General features: G+C 36.8%; 1 protein-coding gene across 1 annotated transcript in view; it reads right to left on the bottom strand.

The window, feature by feature from the left end:
• Positions 1 to 15,916, bottom strand: part of kifap3a (kinesin-associated protein 3a) — a 62,996-nt gene extending 47,080 nt beyond the window's left edge. Inside the window, exons 1-9 of the mRNA XM_059341610.1 lie at positions 15,673 to 15,916; positions 13,722 to 13,853; positions 13,068 to 13,213; positions 11,822 to 11,880; positions 11,004 to 11,145; positions 7,603 to 7,702; positions 6,166 to 6,290; positions 4,830 to 4,928; positions 2,662 to 2,840 (exon numbers count right to left, since the gene is read on the bottom strand). Coding sequence (XP_059197593.1) covers positions 2,662 to 2,840; positions 4,830 to 4,928; positions 6,166 to 6,290; positions 7,603 to 7,702; positions 11,004 to 11,145; positions 11,822 to 11,880; positions 13,068 to 13,213; positions 13,722 to 13,853; positions 15,673 to 15,713 — 1,023 coding nt within the window. The 5' untranslated portion in view covers positions 15,714 to 15,916. The remainder of the gene's footprint in view (positions 1 to 2,661; positions 2,841 to 4,829; positions 4,929 to 6,165; positions 6,291 to 7,602; positions 7,703 to 11,003; positions 11,146 to 11,821; positions 11,881 to 13,067; positions 13,214 to 13,721; positions 13,854 to 15,672) is intronic.
• Positions 15,917 to 16,236: the final 320 nt, after the last annotated feature.

Raw genomic sequence — 16,236 nt, 5'->3', positions numbered from 1 at the left:
CAGGGTGACGCAGCCTGCTCCCAGTTAGAGAACCAGTCGCTGCTACTGTGTGTGAAACCAGCTCCAGTCGCACCGTCGAGCTGCGTAATCAACTGCAGCCCGCGTCAATTACCGCCCACATTCCCCCTCCATTAGTGACAGCGGCGGCTAAATAAACTGATGTGGGAGTCTTATCTGATCTGGAGGAAGTCACAATAATGTTTGCAGAGTAAATAAAACCTGCTGACACACGGCGTCATTAAATGATCCGCCTTTTAATTCATCAATTAAACCTCCTCGTGCTCAAATTGGAAACCTGAGTGTTGAAACCTGTAACGGACACGTGCTCGAGTGGCTCCAAACCCCCCGAAGGGTTCTTTAATCTGAATCAAAGATACACTGAAGGGGGAAACAAGGAGATAAAACCAGTTCCTAACAGGGTCTGGCTTTGATAAAGACCCACAAACGGAGAGAGATTGGAACCAGGTGGAGCAGGATTAGGGCGAGCCGGAGCGGCGAGGTTTTCCTGAGCGAGCGCTGTGGGACACGTGGCCTTCAGAGCATTTATTCAATTGAAATCTGATAAGCGTGGTTTTCTGCAGCGGAGCGGCGATTTGTCAAAAATGACTTTTGGAGCGTTTTTACAGAACAAATAAAGAATGATTGTTTCCCCTAAAATTTCACTAATTGAGTTTAAATTTCTCAAAACAAGCTTGTTAAGCAGCTCATTCATTAGAGACGCAGACATTTACTGTATTAGTAGGAGAGAAAAAAACACAATGGATTTTAAACATTGAACAGTTTGGCTGAGCTGCTCCGACAAACACTTCATTAATGAAACAAAATTTGTTGATCCAGGAGTAGTTTTACTTATGACTTCGCTGCAGGATTATTTTCTTATTTTGCTTCACAAATCTGTGATTAATGTGATGTTTGTTTTTTCCCTGAATCACAGCAACATGAGATAAATCTTTGTGGGTCACAACTGTGCTGCAATTAAACTGTTTAAAACACAGAACCCGCAAAAAATAAAATATTTTCATGTAAACCAGGGGTCTCAAACTCAAATTACCTCGGGGCCGCTGGAGGCAGTATTAAAATGACCAAAAAAAGACACAAAATTACTGAAAAAGCACTAAATTACTTTAAAAAAGACAAAAAATGACAAAAAAAGACACAAAAATGACAAAAAAGATACATAGAATTACCAAAAAAAGACACAAAATTATTTAAAAAAAAGACACAAAATGACTGAAAAAGCACTAAATTACTTTAAAAAAAAGACACAAAATGACAAAAAAGACACAAAAATAATGATTGTTCCCCCTAAATTTCACTAATTGAGTTTAAATTTCTCAAAACAAGCTCGTTAAGCAGCTCATTCATTAGAGACGCAGACATTTACTGTATTAGGAGGAGAGAGAGAAACACAATGGATTTTAAACACTGAACAGTTTGGCTGAGCTGCTCAGACAAACACTTCATTAATGAAACAAAATGTGTTGATCCAGGAGTAGTTTCACTAATGACTTTGCTGCAGGATTATTTTCTTATTTTGCTGCACAAATCTGTGATTAATGTGATGTTTGTTGTTTCACTGAATCACAGCAACATGAGATTAATCTCTGTGGGTCTGAATTGTGCTGCAATTAAACTGTTTAAAACACAGAACCCACAAAAAATAAAATGTTATTTTCGTGTAAACAAATGCTTAACCTTCCTCTTGTGTCGGCACCGACCCGTTTTAGGTTTTAAATGCATTAAAGTACCACAAACTTTAGTTTATTGTATCGAGGCTTTCTGACTTTGTGACTTTATGTTTTCTTTGACTCTATTTAGTTGGTTTGATTTGCTTGATTGGTTGCTGTTTGTTTGCAAATCTACATTTTGTATTTGTATTTAAGTTCTATTTTTGAAAAAAAATTAAATATATACAGGTCAAAATTGACCCTAACACTGTAGATGTTAATAATATTAAAATATAAATGAAACAATTTTTGAGAGATGTCTTCTAATACCCCTCAGTGATAGTCAGGTAACATAACAACCTTTTATTTATTCATATAATTCTCTTGAGGTTCCTTTTTTTTACCATTTTTTAAAAATTGAATCAAGGGATATGCTGTCAAAAGAAAAGCCCACACCAAAAGTATTAAAACTAATCTTTTCATGGATAAGGAAGCCTAACAAGATCACCAAGAGGTAAGAAACAAACTGGATGATAAATAATGGTTTTGAGGGTATTTTATAAGTCATTTAATACAGGGATAGTAACAAAAAGAGAACATAAGAGGAAGGTTAAAGCAAAACAAGGGAGGAGCAACAGTGTGCACTCTTGTGTTTTCAAGCTTTTGGCAGATTTTAGAGGCATATTGGTGACACTCGAGAAAGTTACTGTGCTTTGAATGTTGGAGGAGAAAAGATGCAAACAACTACAATCTCTAATCTAATCGTTTCTTTTTAACTTTTAACTGTGTGCAAGGTTCATGAGCTTAATTACAATTTAAAGATGTGTTATATTAATATGTTTGGAGGACAAACAGATCTACAGCTGTGAAGATGTATGACGATTATGTAGTGAGGAAGCAAGGAAAAGGAAGGAGAGGAAAAGATAAATCAAAGTCGTGTTTTGGTTTAAAATAAACAGTAAATAGGTTTATTTTTAGTGTTTACGTGTCTCACCATGTCGTTCTTGTTCTCCAGGAAGATGGAGAGCTTCTTGAGGAAGGAGACGGCCACCAGCAGCAGCTCCTGGTCCTCCCGATCCAGGATCTTCACCAGCATGTGGACGATGTTCTTGTTCCTCATCTTCAGCTCTGTTCGAGTGTCTTCAGCCAGGTTCAGCAGCAGACACAGAGCCACTGCAGGGAGAACACCAGTTATTGATTCTGGTGCGTTCATTTAGCTGCAGCCCCGTTATATTCCCTCGCTGTTCTTTTGACTTCTTTCAGTCATTTCTGATTTAACTTTTCTTCTTGCCCAATAACTCTGGAAACTTTTGTCAGACAACTCTGTTTGATAAATCTGGAAACCTCTGTCCGATAAATTCTGTCTGATAAACTTTTGTCCAATAAACTCTGGAAACTTTTGTCCGATATCTCTGGAAAACTCTGTCCAATTACTATGGAAACCTCTGTCCGATAAACTCTGTCCGATAAATTATGGAAACCTTTGTCCAATAATTCTGAAAACTTTTGTCCAATAACTCTGGAAACCTTTGTCTGATAAACTTTTATCCGATAAACTTTTATCCAATAAACTCTATCCGATAAACTCTGGAAACTCTGTCCTATAACTCTGGAAACCTTTGTCTGATAAACTCTGGAAACCTTTGTCTGATAACTCTAGAAACCTTTGTCCTATAACTCTAGACACCTTTGTCCGATAACTCTAGAAACCTTTGTCCAATAACTCTAGAAAGCTTTGTCCAATAACTCTAGAAACCTTTGTCCAATAACTCTGGAAACCTTTGTCCGATAACTCTGGAAACCTTTGTCCGATAACTCTGGAAACCTTTGTCCTATAACTCTAGACACCTTTGTCCGATAACTCTAGAAACCTTTGTCCAATAACTCTAGAAAGCTTTGTCCAATAACTCTAGAAACCTTTGTCCAATAACTCTAGAAACCTTTGTCCAATAACTCTGGAAACCTTTGTCCAATAACTCTAGAAACCTTTGTCCAATAACTCTGGAAACCTTTGTCCAATAACTCTGGAAACCTTTGTCCAATAACTCTGGAAACCTTTGTCCAATAACTCTAGAAACCTTTGTCCAATAACTCTGGAAACCTTTGTCCAATAACTCTAGAAACCTTTGTCCAATAACTCTGGAAACCTTTGTCCAATAACTCTGGAAACCTTTGTCCAATAACTCTAGAAACCTTTGTCCAATAACTCTGGAAACCTTTGTCCAATAACTCTGGAAACCTTTGTTCGAAAACTCTGGAAACATTTGTCCAATAACTCTGGAAACCTTTGTCCAATAACTCTGGAAACCTTTGTCCAATAACTCTGGAATCCTTTGTCCAATAACTCTGGAAACCTTTTGTCCAATAACTCTGGAAACCTTTGTCCAATAACTCTGGAAAACTTTGTCTGATAACTCTAGAAACCTTTGTCCAATAACTCTAGAAACCTTTGTCCAATAATTCTGGAAACCTTTGTCCAACAACTCTGGAAACCTTTGTCTGATAAACTCTTTTCGATAAACCTTTGTCCAATAAACTCTGGAAACCTTTGTCCAATAACTCTAGAAAGCTTTGTCCAATAACTCTGGAAACCTTTGTCTAATAACTCTGGAAACCTTTGTCTGATAAACTCTGGACACTTTTGTCCAATAACTGTGGAAACCTTTGTCCAAGAAAATCTGTCCGATAAAACTTTGTCAGATAACTCTGGAAACCTTTGTCTGATAAACTCTTTTCGATAAACTTTTGTCCAATAAACTCTGGAAAAACTGTCCGATAAACTCTGTCACATAACTCTGGAAACTTTTGTCCGATAACTCTGAAAACTTTTGTGCGATAACTTGAGAACATTTGTGATCTGCTCTAAGACTTTAGATAGAGTTTATCTGTTAGTCAGTGGCAGCACAGAGGGGCTGCAGAGGTTAAACCAACAGACCTGGAGTCGCTGTGAGGCGACTGGTGTTTGCTCATAGCTCTTTATTCAACAGCAGTCTGAGAGCACGCCAAATTTAATTAACTCCGGAGTAAACTGCCAGCCTCGACTCACAAACAGAGAACACAGAGCCTCAGAGCTCTGCAGCAGCAGCAGGAAGGTGATGCAGCTTCTGCAGGTCAGACAACATCAGTAAAACGTTATAAAGAGTAAAAAGGTTCAAGAGTTACCTCTGAGGAGCTGCTCCTGCTTGGTCAGAAGGCTCTGGTACTTTCTGAAAGACTTCTCATGCTCTTTCTTCAGATTTTGGTTCTCAGAGAATTCTTCATGTGAAAACAGTCAAGGAACTCACATTTAGACAGAAAGCATCAAAGAGAGGGTCATCTTTTACTACAACATGAAAACTGTCGTCTGTCTTATTCAGGAAAAACCTCCTCTTCTTCTGTCCAATAACTCTGGAAACTTTTGTCCGATAACCCTGGAAAACTCTGCTCGATTAGTCTGGAAAACTCTGCCCGATAACTCTGGAAAACTCTGCCCGATAACTCTGGAAAACTCTGCCCAATAACTCTGGAAAACTCTACCCAATAACCCTGGAAAACTCTGTTCAATAACTCTGGAAAACTCTGCCCAATAACTCTGGAAAACTCTGTTCAATAACTCTGGAAAACTCTGCCCGATATCTCTGAAAAACTCTGCCCAATAACCCTGGAAAACTCTGCCCGATAACTCTGGACACTTTTGTCCCATAACACTGAAAAATTATGTCCAATACCTCTGGAAGCTTTTGTCCGATTACTCTGGCAAACTCTGTCCGATAACCCTGGAAAACTTTGTACGATAACTCTGGAAACCTCTGCCCGATAACTCTGGAAAATGCTGCCTGATAACTCTGGAAAACTATGCCCTATAACTCTGGAAAACTATGCCCGATAACTCTGGAAAACTTTGTCCGATAACTCTGGAAACCTCTGCCCGATATCCCTGGAAAACTCTGCCCGATAACCCTGGAAAACTATGCGCGGTAACCCTGGAAAACTATGCCCGATAACTCTGGAAAACTATGCCCGATAACCCTGGAAAACTATGCCCGATAACTCTGGAAAACTATGCCCGATAACCCTGGAAAACTCTGCCCGATAACCCTGGAAACCTCTGCCCGATAACTCTGGAAAATGCTGCCTGATAACTCTGGAAAACTATGCCCGATAACTCTGGAAAACTATGCCCGATAACTCTGGAAAACTTTGTCCGATAACTCTGGAAACCTCTGCCCGATATCCCTGGAAAACTCTGCCCGATAACCCTGGAAAACTATGCGCGGTAACCCTGGAAAACTATGCCCGATAACTCTGGAAAACTATGCCCGATAACCCTGGAAAACTATGCCCGATAACTCTGGAAAACTATGCCCGATAACCCTGGAAAACTCTGCCCGATAACCCTGGAAAACTCTGCCCGATAACTCAGAAAAACTCTGGACTCTTTTGTCCGATTACTCTGGAAACTTTTGCCTGATAACTCTGTAAAGAAGGGTTTTTAATTGGGACAGCTCCTGAAGGATATAGGCCTTCTTCTTCTTCTGCAGCTCTTCCTGCCAGAGGTCGTACCTCTTCAGCTCGTGCTCTATGATATTCATGCACAGGGCCCCAATCTTGAAATGTGTGACCAGGCCGTGGAACTGGGAGAAACTAGAGGAGAAAATTAAAGAGTGGAGAGAGAGAGAGAGAGGGAGAAAAAGACCTCCATTTATCCAAAAGAGTATTTTCAAAACTGAAAAATACACTTTTTTGGGGGGAATTGTGGGGATTCCAGCTGGGAGCTGTCATTAAAATGACCCAATCTGTCACCCCTGAAGTAGTTTACAAAGTAAACTGTCAAAGTCAAAACACACTCAGTCAAACAGTATGTCCTGGTCCGACTTATAATCAGTCCAAGTTGAACCGTTTCACAATCCAAACAGCATAACACGGAGGTGGACGCGGGCCAAGAGTGACGATCGGTTTTCAGACGAACACGTCCTCTCGCTGCCTAAATCAGCTCTGACAGACGTTTATGTATTATTGTAGCGAGGGCTAATTTTAGTGTTTCCTAACCCCGGGTGGAGAGGGAAACTTCAGAACGAGGGACGCTGCCAGAAGGTGGAGGACTACTGTAAGAGAGAAGAGAAGAGAAGGAGACCAGAGAAGACTAGATCCACCATCATGTGTTATGATTAATGTCATGTTTAACACTATGTGCTATATATATATGTGCTATATTTTTGTCATTTTGTGTCTTTTTTTGTCATTTTGTGTCTCTTTTTTGTCATTTTGTGTCTTTTTTTGTCATTTTGTGTCTTTTTTAGTAATTCTTTTTGTATCTTCTCATTTTGTGTCTTTTTTTGGTCATTTTATGTTTTTTTTTAGTAATTTTGTGTCTTTTTTTAAGTCACTGTGTGTCTTTCAGTAATTTTGTGTCTTTTTGTGTCTTTTTTGGTCATTTTGTGTCTTCTGTGGGGTTTTTTTTTGGTCATTCTGTCTTCTCATTTTGTGTCGTTTTTGGTCATTTTGTCTTTTTTAGTCATTTTGTGTCTTTTTTTTAAAAGTAATTGTGTGTCTTTTTTTTTTAGTAATTTTGTCTTTTTGTGTCTTTTTTGGTCATTTTGTGTCTTTTTTTGGTCATTTTGTGTCTTTTTTGGTCATTTTGTGTCTTTTTTTAGTCATTTTGTGTATTTTTTTGATCATTTTGTGTATTTTTTTGGTGATGATTTCAAAGTTCTGGAAAAGTCCCATGATGCATTGCGACACTCCCGCATGTATTCTGATGCATTTCATTGGCCAAGAGACCAAAAATAGGTGGAAAAAAAAATACTACAAAACCACGTATCCTCTTTCTCGGCTTTAATGGTAGAAATGCGATAATGCTTTCCCGCCTTAAATGGGTTAAACCTGAGGTCAATTAAACTTTGGAATAAAGAGGAAGTCTGATCCAGAACCTTGTGTGTGTGAGCTGCTGGTTCACCTGGAGAAGCAGAAGAAGACACAGATGATGGTGGTGGCGAGGTCCACGCTCTGCTTCCAGTCCTCCCTCAGGACTCTGGCCAGGGCCCCCAGCGCCGTCTCTACACACACACACACACACACACACACACACACACACACACACAGAAAAGGTAAGACAGGAGCGAAGGACTATTCTGGGTAAAACTGCCAAAAATTGCTTTAAAGTTTTTTAACTGGCCAGCCAAACGGGTTATAGGCAAGGTTATTATAGTTAACGAAAACTAACGAAATCACGAAAAATAGAGTTGAAAAAACGCTTTCATTAACTGTTCATTCATCTGTTTGAGTGTTGTTTATTATTACTGTCATTGTTGTTTTTATTATCATTCTTATTTGTAATAGTTTTATTGTTGTTAATTATTACTGCCATTGCTGTTTTTATTATGATTGTTTTATTTCTAATTGTTTATTGTAAGGCGAACTGGAGAGTCCTGAAAGGCGCCTATAAATAAAATGCATTATTATTATTATTATTATTATAATTATTATTATTATTACACTGTATCACAGTCAAAGTGAACTTACTGCATCTGCTTTGGTTTTGAGTTGGATTTTGCAGTTACTGCAATTTTTGCATCATTATTTGTCTGAAATAAAGCAAAATTGAAATCTAAAACTTTGTCACAAGATAAAACAGACATCATTTTTAGTTATAACTCAATTTCGACCACTAATGTAGCTCCTGCAGTGAGTTTTTTTAGGGCGTCTGAATCCAATCAGGGAGGAGCAGCTGGAGGCTGCTGAGGGGTCGGGGGGGGATGTGATGAGGTCTGAGGCTCCGGAGGATTCTGAGCTATGGGTGCTTCTCAACGTAGAGACGTGAAGGCGTCCCGGGGTCCGTCTCCTGTTTCCTGGCCGACCCCGGGGCCTCCGGGTTCACACGAAGCCTCTCGGCTCTTATCAGCCTCGGATCGGCTGATTCGTGGCGGCAGACGGAGAAACTTCGTGACAGAAACTAATGGAGCGGTGCCACGGCGGAGCGGCTCGGCGGCCTGATGGCTCCGTGCTGTTTGGGAGAAACAGTACGGTTGTCACGGGAGGGAGCGAAGAGAAGCCGAGCTGTGTTTTCTTTAGAAGGACGAGCTGATAAACGTCCACCCACTCCACAAATATTATATCAAAACAATAATCCACGTTCAGACGGAGGATTTGGACCATGGCTGAGGTTTCAACTTTTCAACTAAAGCAGGGGTCTCAAAGTCAAATTACCTGGGGGCCGCTGGAGGCAGGATCAAAACGACCAAAAAAAGACACAAAATGACTGAAGAAAGACACAAAATTACAAAAAGACACAAAATGACTGAAAAAAAGACAGAAAATTACTTAAAAAAGACAGAATTACCAAAAAAGACACAAAATTATTTATTTTTAAAAAGACACAAAACGACCAAAAAAAGACACAAAATGACTGAAGAAAGACACAAAATTACAAAAAGACACAAAATGACTGAAAAAAAGACAGAAAATTACTTAAAAAAGACACAAAATTACTTAAAAAAGACAGAATTACCAAAAAAGACACAAAATGATTTATTTTTAAAAAGACACAAAATGACCCAAAAAAATACACAAAATTATTTAAAAAAGACAAAAAAGACACAAAATGACCCAAAAAAATACACAAAATTATTTTAAAAAGACACAAAATTACCAAAAAAAAGACAAAAAAAGACAGAAAAAAAGACACAAAATTTCACACAAAACATACAAACACACATACATACAAAAATGGACTTACCAAAAAAAACCCCAAAATTATAAAAAGAAAAAATACTAAATTATTTTAAAAAAAGACACAAAATTACAAAAAAAAGCAGCAAGTTTGAGACCCATGAACTAAAGCGATCGGATCCACTTTGTCAAGGATGAGATCCATACATCCTCCCCGCTCTACTCCCAGCTGGACTTGTCGTTCTTTAAATCACGTTGCTGTCTGACTTCCTCCTTCGCTCCCGCCATAATTAGCGCGGCCACTAGAGGGCGCAATATCTATAAAAGTAACATGCTGCTTGCACGGACGACCAATGCACTCGATTTAAAGACGTCTGAGGAGTCAAGCAGAGGTGTGAATCAGCGCATCGGCCCCACGATCCTGTTTACCTGCATTTTGTGTCCACAAAATAAAATTAAATCAAGAATTGTTTTGTCCAATGAGAGAAAATTCTCAGTGTATTCATGTGACTTCAGTCTTTTTATTTCTCCACAATGAGAATCAAAGCCACAGACTGACCAACAAATAATCAGTCAAACTGAACTGATATAAAAAACGTTGGACGACAACAACTGCAGCATTCTCTCAAACTTTTAATCAAATTTTCACAAACTTTAAGTTCCACTGCTCTTACGTAGTTTTCACTGCGTAGTTTCCAAATTTATTGTTGGACAAATTTCTTCTCTCCCTCTGCACTCTAGAGATGATGTAATCCACTCTAGCCTCTCCATAAGGTTACATTGGGGGGATTTTTTGACGTGTTTTTGCCGAATAATTTGAAAACTGTTTGCTGAAACCCTTAGAAAAGTCATAGCACACTTGTCATGGCCGAGCTGGTCGATTTGATACCTTTTTAGTTTATGTGAGACCAAAACTCTGGGAGGAGTAGTCGACCGAAAAAAACACGGAAGAAACTGAAGAATAAATAGGAAGAAGCCCGGTGAATAGTGTGCTCTTTTAATCACAGCAAATAAAGATCATTTCATCATCTCCTCTCTGAAATGTTATAAATTAGAAACTCAACAGAAATATCACTAACTCCTTCTTTATTTTCAGATGGGCGTACCTGGAGTCTCTTTTAACCCATTTAGAAGTTTTTCTGTAAATTCAACAGAAGTGTCAACTCTTCCTACTAAATAATAGATTTTTCAGCCTCTGTAGCAGATAGAAATGAAATTCATAAAGTATTTGAGAGCTTATAGCTGTTATATCTGAGCTCCCTCCGCTATAGTCGTCTTCACCAGGATTTATAAGTTCTGGAAAAGTCCCACATGGATTCTCATTTTGTGTCTTTTTGTAGTCATTTTGTGTCTTTTTGTAGTCATTTTGTTTCTTTTTGTAGTCATTTTGTTTCTTTTTTTAAGTCATTTTGTGTCTTTTTTAGTCATTTTGTGTCTTTTTTTGGTCATTTTGTGTCTTTTTTGGTGATGATTTCAAAGTTCTGGAAAAGTCCCATGATGCATTGCGACACTCCCACATGTATTCTGATGCATTTATTGGCCAAGAGACCGAAAATAGGTGGAAAAAACTACAAAAACTACAAATACTACAAAACGACGTATCCTCTTTCCCGGTTTTAATGGTAGAAATGACTGGGATAAAGACACATGTTCCTTCTCCTCCAGCTGAATAAAGTGTTTGTTCGGTACCGTTCTGGATGAGCTCCTCCAGGTTGTCGGGGTTACGAGCCAGCTGGAAGATGAGCGTCGCTCCTCTGATCTTCTCCTGGACGTCCTCATAAAGCAGCTCCACGTACTCATCCACGCTGGTGATGCTCGCCTCCTCGTCCAGCTGAAGGAGGAGCACAGCAGGGTTCAATGTAGCTCAGTACATTTACTCAAGTATTTTGAGGTACTTGTACTTTACTTGAGTATTTCCATTTTATCTAACTTTATACTTTTTACTCCACTACATTTATCTGACAGCTTTAGTTACTTTTCAGGTCGAGATTTAACTTAAAAATCATGATAAATTTAAAGTTATTAAACAACTGTTTTTAAATTATACTTCATAACAGTTTATTAGGTAGTTAAAATGAGCCCCGTCTTTATGAAATTAAAATGCTGCTGCTCCATTCTGCTGAACGAGTACTTTTACTTTTGATACTTTAGGCAAGGCAGGTTTATCTGTATAGCTCCTTTCAACAACAGGGCAATTCAAAGTGATTTACACAAAACATTAAAAGCATTTAAAAGAGACATATGTAGACTAAAAACAAGCAGATAAAATATTTAGGAAAAATATTTAATGTGTGTGTCATCTGCGTAGCTATGGTAACATATTTTGTTTCTCTTCATGATCTGAGCCAGTGGGAGCATGTAGATGTTAAACAGAAGAGGCCCCAGAATAGAGCCTTGGGGAACTCCACATCTCACTTAAGTAAGATATCTGAATACTTCTTCCACCACTGGATTATAGTGAGGACTGTGAACAAACACACATTGTCTGTTTAAGGTTCATTTTGTACCTCCAGTCCTGCGTACGCTGTGAAGTCTCGAGGGGAGACGCGTCTCTTCTCCTGGTTGTCTGTCAAACACAACATCCAGCATCAGAAAAACAGATTACGTACACTTTAGAAACACTTTTTACTCTGACTACAGGAGCATGTCAATAAATTAGAATATGATAGAAAAGTTTATTTATGTCAGTAATTCAATAACACATTATATAGATCTATTACACACAGAATGAAACATTTCATGTCTTCATTTATTTAATTTCTTCTAATTTTAATGATTATGGTTTCTTACATTTAATGAAGACCTAAAATTCAGTGTCTCAAAAACATTGTAATATTACATAAGAGCAATTTTAAAAAGTCTGTTTAATATGTAAATGTTGGCCTCTGAACAGTTTGTCATCTATATGACTCAATACTTGAACTACTGGAGATGGACTTTTCATCATAATTTATTGAGATGATCCTGTAGATACTGTTGGTGTAAATCTGACCCTGAACTGAAGAGGAGACTCTGTTCATTCATCAACATCACTACAGAAAAAAAGACACTAATTGACCAAAAAAAGACACAAAATGACCCCAAAAAAAGACTATAAAAGAGGAAAAATGACAAAAAAGACACAAATTAACAATAAAAAGACACAAAATAACAAAAAATACACAAATTGACCACAAAAAGATAAAAAATGTCAAAAAAGACACAAAATGACCAAAATAGACAAAATTACAAAAGACACAAAATTACAAAAAAGATACAAAATAACCACAAATAGACAAAAAATGACAAAAAAAGACGCGAAATGACAAAAAAGACACAAATTAACGAGAAAAAAGACACAAAATTACAAAAAAAGTCACAAATTGACCACAAAAAGACGAAAAATGACAAAAAGACACAAAATGATGACAAAAAGACAAAAAGACACAAAATGACAAAAAGACACAAAATGATGACAAAAAGACACAAAATGATGACAAAAAGACAAAAAGACACAAAATGACAAAAAGACACAAAATGATGACAAAAAGACACAAAATGAAAAAAAGACACAAATTGACCATGAAAAGACGAAAAATGACAAAAAAAAAATACACAAATTGACTACAAACAGACACAAAATGACAAAAAAAATTCCTGAAGAATACTTGGTTGACTTGAACTAGTGAAATAGACTTTTCTTCATATTCTGATTTATTGAGATGCTCCTGTACATCAGTGTGTTGAGAGTGGTCAGTATGAACTCTTTGCTACCGTTGGTGTGTTTGCGGTTCTGCAGGTAGAAGAGCAGCTGCTCCACCTCCAGAAGTTTAGACGGGTGGATCAGTCGACATTCCTCCACCACCTTCCGGGCCAGAGACGACACGTCAGTCCGGGCCTTCAGGCTCTTCACACGGATACTGGACCGACACACAGATATAGATATAATATAGATGTATACGATTAAAGAAATGTTATGTAATTAATCATACATAAATAAATAGCTCCCACTGGGGATCAATGGAGTAGTAATATATCAATAAGACTTCATTGATCATTGCTGATGATGATATTTTGGAAATATAACTCTGAATGTGGAAAGAAATATAGAAATGTAACGTAAGTGGAGTAAAAACTACTGTAGTACCTCAAAGTGTAAATATTACTTTCCATCCCTGATACTTTAGACTATTTACATCATTTTCCTTCTGAAAACACACAGATTTACAGGATTTTACCAGCAGAGTAAAATATTAAATTAAAGAAAGTTATTTGTAACAAACCCATCAAATCAGGATGCAGAAACAGACCGGTTTGTTTCGACAATATAATGTCTTCAGTGTATTTTTCTTGGTCTTAGAGTCATAACAGTGTCATTCTCCTCCTTCACATCACCAGATAGAGAATAACTCAGAGTATAATTCTCACATTTTCTGGCACTCTTTGCGCTCCCCGACCACCGGGTGTCCCAGCTCCCCCAGCACCGTGGCCTCCACCTCGTACTGGACCACCAGAGCTCTCTCAGTGGGGTGGACGTCCAGAGAGCAGCCCTTCACCCTCCTGACAGACACACAACCAGTGATAAACACAACAAACATTTAGTCCAACAGGGAACGGTGCTGGAAGAGAACTATGTGTTTATTCTGCTTGGAGTTGAATAAATGAGATTCAGCTCTTGTAAAAAAGGCACAAAACGTCTGTATAGATAGTAAAATGTAACTTTAACTAATCAGTAAAACAATAACTTTAATTTAATAGCCAGGAGTATTAATATTAATACGGGATTAGTATGGCAGCAGGACATGTTTATACAGGATTAAAGTGGCTTATTTGAATTTACATATATGTAAAATATGTAGAATACTTAAAAAAAAAAAAAAAAATAATAATAATAATAATATATATATATATATTTCTTTATTTACTGCCTGAAAACTTGTGAATTTCCTCCTGGAGATCAATCAAGTCTCACAGATATTATTTATTTATTTATGATTATATGTTATTTTATTACTCTGACTCTGTAAAGTTACTTAAGTTGAGAAATAAATGTAGTGAAGTTAAAATATTTGATAGGGTGATCTTACATTGTTTTGGTATTTCTTATTAAATATCAATGGCATAAAACCGGCTCAAAATAACAATAATATTATTCATATTACATATTTCTGGGACAATGTAGCTTTCAATGAAGATAGAAAGAAATATATATATATATTTTTATTTAAATATATTTCTTTATATTCTGCTTGAAAACTTGTGAATTTGATCCTGGGGATCAATAAAGTCTTCCTGATATTATTTATTTATTTATGAATATTTGTTGTATTACAACTCTTACGTACAAAAATGTTATTTTATTATTAAAATAATTCATTGTGACAGTCCTATTAATGTCTTTATTACTTTAATGTTGCAGCTGATATATTCTGGGTTTATCTATTTATAAATAAATATCTTATAATAATAATCTGAATCTGGAAAGTGAATACAGTTGTTGGGGTGTTTTTGCATTATTAAGGCATTACATTATCATTATGTCAGTGACATAAAACGGCCTTAAAATGACAATAATGTCGTTTATCTCAAATATTTCTGGGACCCTTTGATGTCCAACAGGCAACAAGTGGTTGTATGTTGCAGCTGATAAATTTAAATAGCTGATAAATTATTCATTCATTCATGTATTTATACAAAAAATAGAAATAAACCATAAGATGACGTCCTCAAATCTCTTGTTTTGTCCACAAACCAAAGAGATATTCAGTTTATTGTCATAAAGGAACAAAGAAACCAGAAATATTCACATTGAAGAAGCTGAAATCAGAGAATTTGGACTTATTGTCTTTTTAAAAAACTGCTCAAACCAATTATTGGATTATCAAAATAGTTGACGATTAATTTAATAATCGATTATTGTTCGATTAATCGAATAATTGTTGCAGCTCTAGAGTAAATATTAGACTTTTAGACTATTTACACCATTAAACTCCTGAAAATACACATGTTTACAGTATTTCAGCAGCAGAATAAACTAAAGAATTAAAGAAAATGATTAGTAATAGTAGCCATTAATTAACAAACCCCTAAACTGAGTCTGTTGGTTTGTTTTTTTATTGATTTTTCTACCATGACACACCCTAAACAGATAAATATATCTCTAATCAATATATCTGTATCATACATAATACTCTTAGCGACTATACACTGTTTATATTAACACAAATACACATTTAAATCTGAGTCACAGTCATTTCATGTTAATTAACTGTTATTATTACTGTGTGAGCATCCTGATGCTTCACTCATTTATAACGTTTAACGGTTAAAAACGGTTAAAACGGTTAAAATCAAACATGTAGCCGTTAGCAGCCGTTACCTCTTCAGATATGTCGGGTCTGCTGCCTGTAAACTGTCCATCTTTAGTTATTAAAGAGAGAAAAACACAGTAAATATTTTATTTTCGCCTCTAAATGAAGCTGAGGAGGCCGGATGTTATTGATCTCTGCAGCCTGTTGCCAGGCGGCGGCTCAGCCAATCAGCTGCCCGCCTGCAGCGCAGCTACAGCGGGGAACAAGGAGCAGTGCTGCCCCCTGGAGGCGCGGAGGACCAGCGGCCAGAGGGAGGTACTGCACAGTTGTACAAATAAAAAATAAAATGAAAATAAAATGAAAACTTGGCTTAGTTGAGATTTGTTTTTGTCCAAATTAAAAGTGATGATTAGGGGATTAAAAAAAGATAAAATTATGAGATTTAAAAGTCGAAATTATGTGATTAAAAAAAGGTCAAAATTCGGGGATAAAAAGTAATAATCATGAGATTAAAAAAAGCTAAAATTATGAGATTCAAAAATCGAAATTATTTGATAAAAAAAGGTCAAATTATGGGATAAAAAGTAATAATCATGAGATTAAAAAAAGTCAAAATTATGAGATAAAAAAAA

This window comes from Centropristis striata, chromosome 9 (genome assembly GCF_030273125.1).
Source record: "Centropristis striata isolate RG_2023a ecotype Rhode Island chromosome 9, C.striata_1.0, whole genome shotgun sequence".
In the NCBI taxonomy this organism is placed as follows: domain Eukaryota; kingdom Metazoa; phylum Chordata; class Actinopteri; order Perciformes; family Serranidae; genus Centropristis; species Centropristis striata.
This window is presented reverse-complemented; position numbering and strand designations above follow the sequence as displayed.